The 9,236-nt window shown below is 50.9% G+C and overlaps 1 protein-coding gene across 1 annotated transcript; it reads left to right on the top strand.

Moving 5' to 3' along the window:
- Nucleotides 1–3,968: 3,968 nt before the first annotated feature.
- LOC115317141 lies at nt 3,969–4,808 on the top strand. The gene has a single exon (XM_029976702.4). It carries the CDS (start codon nt 3,969–3,971, stop codon nt 4,806–4,808), a length of 840 nt encoding a protein of 279 aa, XP_029832562.2.
- Nucleotides 4,809–9,236: the final 4,428 nt, after the last annotated feature.

Below are 9,236 nucleotides of genomic sequence, written 5' to 3'. Positions count from 1 at the left end.
GAATCCTCTGGCTCTGAAACAGATGCTAGAAAACCTGGCACCAGACGGAGTAATCCAAATTCGACCAAATTATCGCCTTAACCTATTGGCCATAGATGCAAGAAATATAGAATCAACGAAGTCCCTTCTTCAGCTAAAGAAGCTTGGCACAATCCAAGTTCAGACGTATGAGCCAGCACCCCCATCTTCCAATGTTGGCGTTATTCGCGGCGTATCAACAGAGATCACAGACGCGGACCTCTGGGCATCAATAAGGGAAAAAGCACCAGTCATTCAAGTGAGGAGACTCGGCAAGACAGAGGCGGTAAAGCTTGTCTTCTTCACCAGAACCTCACCAGAATACGTCTTTGTGGGGCACACACGATACAGTGTCCTTTCCTACCTCGAAAAACCGCGGCAGTGTCCTAAGTGTAACCGCTTCGGACATCTGGCGAGCACATGCTCCAAAACGCAACGCTGCAGCCGATGTGGTGGAGAACATGTCGTCAGCGAGTGCGAACCGAAGCAACCAAGGTGCATAAACTGCAAGAGAGGCCACGATGCCACATCCCGGAACTGCCCAGCCTACAAAGCTGAAAAGCAGATAACTAACTACAGAAGCTCGAACAATGTCGACTATACGTCTGCCAAAACTGTCATCACGAATGAACAAAAGATTCGAGGACTGGAGAAGCACCGCACTCCCCACAAGCAAAAGCAAAGCTTGAAAGGAGACAAGAAAGCTATCATCCCAGAGATGAATGAAACCGATTTTCCCCCGTTGGATACTTTGTCATCAGAAATCATGCCGAAGCCAATGGTCCCGTCTGCAGAGCAGCCAGAGTCTTCACCCAAGAATGCAGAAGCTGTTTCGACCCAGAATACTTCTAAGAACCAAGAAGTACCAAGAAAATGGGCAAGAGAACACCCAGCTCAAAAGAAGCCAAGATCAGTTGCAACACCCAAGTCTCAAAGCCTTGGTAATGCGTTGTGCACAATTGTCACATTGTTGCGCTCCTTCCTCACTTCTCTCCAGTCACCCATCGCTCAAGCAATGATCACAATTATCGACATTGTTGTTCCACTTGCCACTTCCTGGTGCAACTAGACTGCTTCATCGGGAACAACACATCGCAAAGTGAAAAAACGAAACATACAAAGAATACACTTCCTCGCTGCAATAAAAGCAGCTTATTTCCCACAATAATTCAGTGGAATGTCAACGGGCTTCGAAACAAGATAAATGACTTACGGCAACATTTACGGAGACACGAAGTCGAGGTACTTGCCCTTCAGGAAACCAACTTGAAGTCAGGAGCGATCCGACTATCTCCCTACGTTATCTACACTAGTACTCCCCGAACAACATCAACAACAACAGACGCACCTAAGGCATCTCTATTTGTACACAGAGACTTACCTCAGTTCCAAGTGGATCTTTCAGATCTCTGCGACCAAAGCGCAGAATACGTGGCTGTCACGATACAAAAAGACAACTCGGACGCCATGACAATCGTATCAGTATATATTCGGCCCAGTTCTCCTTGGAATCCTTCCATCTTACGCACGATCCTTTCTCGGTGTAAGCCGGCCACGCTGATCCTTGGAGACTTTAACGCCCACAACGAGGCCTGGGGGGACAAGCAAACGTCCGCTCGTGGCCGGTCTCTAGAGGATACCACTACAGCTATTGGCCTCCGATGTCTGAATGACGGCACTGCAACCTTTGTGCGACCTGGCGTAGAGAGCAGTGTGCTCGACCTGAGTTTCGCCACCGCTGCAGTACGTGCGCTCTGGCTCGCCGAACCCGACAGCTGGGGCAGTGACCATCTCCCTATTATAATTACTTCCCCAGAGAAAAAACCTGTCACCCACAAGACTTGTTCTGTAACAAACTGGGATGCCTTCCGAGTGTACTTCGAAGATATAATATCTACAGGCACCACTGATCACACGACCGCCATCTCTCAGGCGCTCTGCAAAGCGACACGGAGAGTTACGGTTCCTATATATAGACCCAACCCGGACCTAAAATACTTAAGGCTACGTGCCTCGCGCCGCAAAGCACAACGACGTGCCTTGAAAACATCAAGACAAGAGGATATACAACGCTATCGAAGGATTGATGCGGCATTTCGTAGGCATACCAAGCGCTTACAACGGAAACAATGGCGACAGCGATGTGAGACCCTTCACTCCACCGGTGGCGGAAGGCAAGCATGGCGAATGGCCCGCATCCTGGCGGGTCATGCTGTTCCCCGCTCACCGGTCCTTGGCCTTGTTATCGCGCAGAACATCACGTTGCCTCAAGCCGCGGAACTTCTTGCTGATGAATTCACCTCTGCTCCCGCTCCGCCACCGGGATTTGTCGCAGCCACTGCTACCAGCACGCCAGCGCAGGTTGCCAGCAACTCCGATTTCACGCTTAATGAACTACAGCATGCTCTTCAGCGTTCTGCTCGGAAACGCACCGCACCAGGCCCAGATGGGATAACTTTTCAAGCGCTTCGTAACCTTGATGATACGACGCTTCCTGGCCTTCTGGAATACTTAAATCATATTTGGCGCTCGTCTGATATTCCTCCTGCCTGGCTCAGATCTGAGGTTGTTCCCATTCATAAACCAGGAAAACCGATAGGTGTCACCAGCTCCTACAGACCGATATCTCTTACATGTCTGGGGAAGGTGATGGAGCGAATGGTCCTACGGCGCCTTGACTGGCAGCTCGAGACATCGGGCGCCCTGCCTAAGCAGCTGTCTGGCTTCCGCAAACAACGTTGTACGACAGACGCGATCGGCAGCCTCGTATCAGACATGGAACAATCGAAGGCAACAAGGCAAGCAACAACAGCAATATTTCTCGATATTAAGAAAGCATGCGATGCAATTCCGCACGAAACCATTATTGCTGAGCTTACAAGGCTCGGGGTTGCAGGCCGAGCTCTGGCATTCGTACGCGCCTTTCTTACAGGAAGGTCTATGCACGTACGCCTAGGTGGAATTCGAAGTTCCCAACGTACGGTAACCCAAGGCGTTCCCCAGGGCAGTGTTATAAGCCCTCTCTTATTTAACGCTGCTATGGCGGCACTGCCTGAGGCTCTACGGCGTACGAAGTCATCGGGACCTGTCATTAACATCGCAATATACGCTGACGACGTGGCCCTCTGGACTACCGCCCCGACTAAGATATATAGCAAGATGCAACAAACCCTCCAGGACGGATTGACTATAGTTGTAGACGAGATTTCTAGACTAGGCCTACGCTTTCCGCCTCCAAAACAGCTGCCCTTCTATACCATCCAACGGCTAGAGCATCGATCAACAAAATCTACACAATTAACGGAACAGATGTAGCACGTGTCCGAACGTACTCCTACCTGGGGTTTCTTCTGGATGACCGCATCTCCTGGAAGCCTGCAGTCAAGGCAACACTGATCAGATGTCGCCGCCACCTCAACGCCGTTCGAATGATGATGGGCAGCAGGTGGGGAACGTCTCAGGTCATGATGCTACAGTTATACAGAGGCCTCATTCTTTCAAGATTATTATACGTCTTGCCGCTGATTCACCTGAGCAATGCACAGTCTGCAGCCATTGAGACCCTGCAAAGGATTGCACTTCGCTTCTGTCTGGGTTTACCGAGATACTCCCCGAACATTCCAACGCTGGTTGAAGCGAGGGTCAACCTTGTCGAGAACCACGGCAGAGAGCTGACACTTCGCCACATCGCAAGGCAGACATCCTGCCGGTCAACAGAGTCCCTCTTGAACCATATTCGAAGTTGTCCTCAATCTCGCCTTGGATCTCTCGCTAGAGACTTTGAAGGAATTGTGGGCACCTTAGATAGAATCTACCCGGCACCACCACCTTACGCCTCGCCGCTGAACATCAGTGAATCTATTCCGGAACTCAGAAGCAAACGCTTCACAGCCCAAGTTGTCGCTCGGACCCTCGCAGAATACCGAATTGAGGTGGATTTTCTAGGATGGATGCGTGTATATACCGACGGCTCGGTACTTCATAGCCGCAAATCATCCACTGCAGCAGTTTTTATACCGGAACTAAAAATTGCCAAATCAAGGAAACTGAGCTTTCACACTACATCTACCACTGCCGAACTTGCCGCGCTTTGGCTAGGCCTTGACATTCTCGACAGTATCCCTCACAGTGGAAAGGCAGTGTTCCTCACAGATTCCAGAATAGCTTTACAACTTCTCGGTAGCCTCGAAGACGCCCCACAATATGCCAGATACATTGGACACATGACAAGAAACCTAGAGTCTAAAGAATGGCATATAGCATACCAATGGCTGCCATCACACGTCGGTATCTCGGGCAATGAGACAGCCGATCGTCTCGCTAATGCAGCTCACCACATTCATGTACCAACACTTGTTATACCAAAAATGTATGAGGCCAGACTTATTATTCACAAAGAAATAGAGAAACTACATCCGGACACGCGCGTCTCTGCCGGGAAGCTACCCGCACGCGTGCCTCCAAAGCTGTCCCGAGCCTCCGCTTCTCTACTGCACAGACTTCGCACTGGTTGTGCCTTTACTGCGAAAGCCCTTCACCGTATGGACCCAACAATAAACCCAAACTGTCCATCCTGTGATGTTCCCGAGGACCAGGACCATCTCCTCTGGACCTGCCCTACTCTAGCGGACAAAAGAAAATCGCTTCTCGACGGCCTGCGGCAAGCAGGCGTAGCAAGTGCTACAACACAGGACATTCTTTTTCCCCCAGGTTCTGCACGCGATGTCTCGAGAACATTCGCCGCAGTTCTCAAGTTCTTGGAGGACACCAGTTTATTTGACCGCCTCTAACCCCGGTGTCTGACATACACTGGGCGATGGCAACACTTCAACAACCGAGCCACAAAAACTGCTGACCAATTGTTCTTTTTTTTTTTTATTTTTTCTTCATCTTCTTTTCTGATCCCTTTTCATCCCATTGGCCTCTCTTCTCTTTTCAATCTGTTCTTTTTCTTTACCTCTCTTCTTTCTTTAACTTTTTCTCATCTCCCCTTTCATCCCCCTCCCTTCCCCGGAACTAACTCGCCCCCACTAAAGGAGTGGCCAACATGTTCCGGCTTTCCGCTACCCTCACCACTAACTACTACTACTGAAGAGGCCATGAATGCACTAGGACAAGAAGCCCAATGCGGCACGAGCATCATCATGTTCACAGACTCCCAAGACGCCATCCCTTCACTGAAGGCGTATCAAGAAACGTGCAAGGCGATTCGAAATATTACGACTACGGTCATCAAGCTAACGATACGCGACATCCAAGCCTCGGTACGCTGGATCCCGGGTCACGAAGGGATCGAGGGCAACGAGATAGCAGACGAGGCAGCAGGAGAGTTAACTCGTTCCTTCCTCCGCTGCCTTCAATGCCACTCCGAAGCTTCCGCGTCCTTTCGAACCCATCAAAATCCACCACAAACGTCACAACCAATCGAGTCTCCGAAGAGCGAACCTGACGGCTTTTTTGACCCTTTTTGGAAAATTAAAGCAGCCAGGATCGCTTTGAAGAAAAATATCGACAAGCACAAAGACGTGGCACGGGAAAGCCTTCCCAAGGGATTCCGAAGACGCGAATCCGTCCTGCTAAGAAGACTCCAAGCAGGAGCTGCAATCACTCCATCAATAACGAAGAAATGGGCGGACGCTAAATAAAAAAGAAGATGAAAAGAGAAACGAGAAACGTTTCTCTTTTTATCGATGCGATAGGCTATCTAGGCGCGGTGGTGGTGTCATAATCGCGGTAAATGATAGCATTGAGTCTTGTCTGGTCAACATTGTTACATCTCTTGAGTTTATTGGCGTGCGCTTGCGTTTTAGCCATAAACAGGTTATTTTGTGCGCGTGCTACCGTCCTCCCAATGCCGCAGCAAACTTTTTTATAGATTTACACGATGCTCTGAATACAATTCGTACAAGGTTTCTTGCCTTGCCTATGCTTCTTTTGGGTGTTTTTAATTTCCCCGGCATTGACTGGTCTGGACTATATCCTACCATATCTTCAAATTCTGCTGCGTGTTCCAAGTTTTGAAGTCTCTGCTCCGATTTTTTGTTAACGCAGATGGTTACTGGCCAACTCGTGTTACGGCAACTTCTGAGAACGTGCTGGACCTTATTCTTTCTACTGCGCCTGGTCTTGTATCCTCTCTTACGTATTTACCTGCCATCAGCGATCACTGTTTACTTCACTTTCACCTAAGCACTCCTGTATCTGCCTTTACAAAAGCGAAGAACTCTTTTCTTGATTATGGTAAAGCTGATTTTGAGGCTATAAACAGGGAGTTGGCGCAATTCCTTTACTTTTTACTATCCAATTCTTTTGAACGCTCTGTCGAGGTTACTTGGACAATGTTCAAAAATAAAGTCAATTCCCTTATCAATTCTTTCGTCCCACGTCGCTTTCTTACTAATAGCTCCACATCCCCATGGTTTAATAATGCCTTGAAAAGACTTTCAAATAAAAAGAAACACCTGTTCCGCACTGCTAAACGTACATACACTGTTGAGCACTCGGCGGTTTACCACAACGCAGAAAATTTATTCAGAAATGCAATTAAGGACGACAAACTTTTTTTAGCCAAACCTTGCCCCGTCTGTTATCAACTAGTGTCAAAATGTGTGTAATCATCTCTGCGTGACGTCGTCTAAGAAATAAAATCAAATGATTTTAGGTCGCGAACTGGTTTCTGAAAGAAAACAAGAACAAAAGTCTGCATGGCAAGTATCTACAGAATGCTAAAGGCGCGAGTTCCCGTTTTTCTTTGTTAATTTTATGTGTTTCTTTAGTTCCGTTAAACACTTGATTTGCGCGCAGGGACAGACTCTTGTAAAGCAAAGGACTCTTCCTCCTGCATGAGAGATACCTACGTTTTAGAGCGCAGCTCTTAGGGGCCCGTTCCCGGCTTGAGCGGCGTCGGCGTCGGCGTCGCCGTCGGCGTCGGCGTCGGCGTAACCAAGGTCACCTTAAGGTCACGCGACCCCCCAAGGTCATCCCAAGGTCACGTGACCCCTCCCCCAGGGTCACGTGACACCCAAAGTCACGTGACCCCCGAAGTCACGTGACCCCCCGAAGTCACGTGACCCCCCGAGGTCACGTGACCACACCCCAGGGTCACGCGACCCCCCCCGCCAAGGTCACGTGACCTCCCCGATGACGTCATCGTCACTGATGACGTCACCGGCATCCGCATCGTCATCATCACTGATGACGTCATCAGTGACGTCACTGATGACCTCACCGGCATCCGCATCATCATCGTCATCATCACTGATGACGTCATCAGTTACGTTACTGATGACGTCACTGGCATCCGCATCGTCATCGTCATCATCACGAATAACGTCATCAGTGACGTCACTGATGACGTCACTGATATCCGCATCGTCATCGTCATCATCGCTGATGACGCCATCGGAGTCCGCATCGTCATCGTCACTGATGACGTCATCAGTGACGTCACTGATGACCTCACCGGCATCCGCATCGTCATCGTCCTCATCACTGATGACGTCATCAGTGACGCCATTGATGACGTCACCGGCATCCGCATCGTCATCGTCATCATCACGGATGACGTCATCAGTGACGTCACTGATGACGTCACCGACATCCGCATCGTCATCGTCATCATCGCAGATGACGACATCGGAGTCCGCATCGTCATCGTCACTGATGACGTCATCAGTGACGTCACCGATGACCTCACCGGCATCCGCATCGTCATCGTCATCATCACTGATGACGTCATCAGTGACGTCACTGAAGACGTCACCGGCATCCGCATCGTCATCGTCATCATCACGAATGACGTCATCAGTGACGTCACTGATATCATCGGTATCGTCACGTGACCCCAAGGTCACGCGACCCCCAAGGTCACGTGACCCCCCCAGGTCACTTCACCCCCCAGTACCCCTCCCTCCTCCTCCTCAAGAGCTGCGCTCTAATTCGGTGTCACAGGGAGTTGTAAACGGCTTTCACTTTTAGAGCGCAGCTCTTAGGGGCCCGTTCCCGGCTTGAGCGGCGTCGCCGTCGCCGTCGGTGTAACCAAGGTCATCCCAAGGTCACGTGGCCCCCAAGGTCATCCCAAGGTCACGTGACCCCCAGAGGTCACGTGACCCCTCCCCCAGGGTCACGTGACCCTCAAGGTCACGTGACACCCCCCAGGTCACGTGACCACCCCCAGGGTCACGTGACCACCCCGAGGGTCACGTGACCCCGCCTAGGTCACGTGACCTCCCCGATGACGTCATCGTCACTGATGACGTCACCGGCATCCGCATCGTCATCGTCATCGTCACTGATGACGTCATCAGTGACGTCACTGATGACGTCATCAGTGGTGATGACGATGACGATGCGGATGCCGGTGAGGTCATCAGTGACGTCACTGATGACGTCATCAGTGATGATGACGATGACGATGCGGATTCCGGTGACGTCATCAGTGACGTCACTGATGACGTCATCAGTGATGATGACGATGCGGATGCCGGTGAGGTCATCAGTGATGATGACGATGACGATGCGGATGCCGGTGACGTCATCAGTGACGATGACGTCATCGGGGAGGTCACGTGACCTCGGCGGGGGTCACGTGACCCTGGGGGTGGTCACGTGACCTGGGGGTGTCACGTGACTTCGGGGGGGGGGGGCATCCGAATCGTCATCGTCATCATCACAAATGACGTCATCAGTGACGTCACTGATGACGTCACCGACATCCGCATCGTCATCGTCATCATCGCTGATGACGTCATCGGAGTCCGCATCGTCATCGTCACGTGACCTCCCAAGGTCACGTGACCCCCCCCAGGTCACTTCACCCCCCCCAGTACCCTTCCCTCCTCCTCCTCAAGAGCTGCGCTCTAATTCGGTGTTACAGGGAGTTGTAAACGGCTTTCACTTTTTTTTTCAGCCATGCTTTACATGGTCGCGTCTGGCGAACCCGGTAGTTGCACTTTATTCTAGCCTCCTTGCAGGCGCGCTCTCCAAGCCCCCCCCCCCCCCCCCCCAGACAGCAACATAGAGCAACAGGCCTATCCAAATCGAAACAGGCAGAGGCACAGATTGAACTATGGATCTCATTCGGCATTCGGCGTGGAACATTGCAAGATTACGCTCCGCGTGCCCCATTCGACACGCAGCATACTGACAGTGTTTTTCTCCTTGTTCCCCTGAGAGGTGAAACCCTGCAAAACGAACAGAGACAGTTTCCATAGGCAGAC

This window comes from Ixodes scapularis, unplaced genomic scaffold (genome assembly GCF_016920785.2).
Source record: "Ixodes scapularis isolate PalLabHiFi unplaced genomic scaffold, ASM1692078v2 PGA_scaffold2__306_contigs__length_199485367, whole genome shotgun sequence".
In the NCBI taxonomy this organism is placed as follows: Eukaryota; Metazoa; Arthropoda; class Arachnida; order Ixodida; family Ixodidae; genus Ixodes; species Ixodes scapularis.
This window is presented reverse-complemented; position numbering and strand designations above follow the sequence as displayed.

Excerpts from the sequence above, each read along its gene's own strand:
- LOC115317141 (XM_029976702.4), top strand. The coding sequence starts at position 3,969 with ATGCGTGTATATACCGACGGCTCGGTACTTCATAGCCGCAAATCATCC.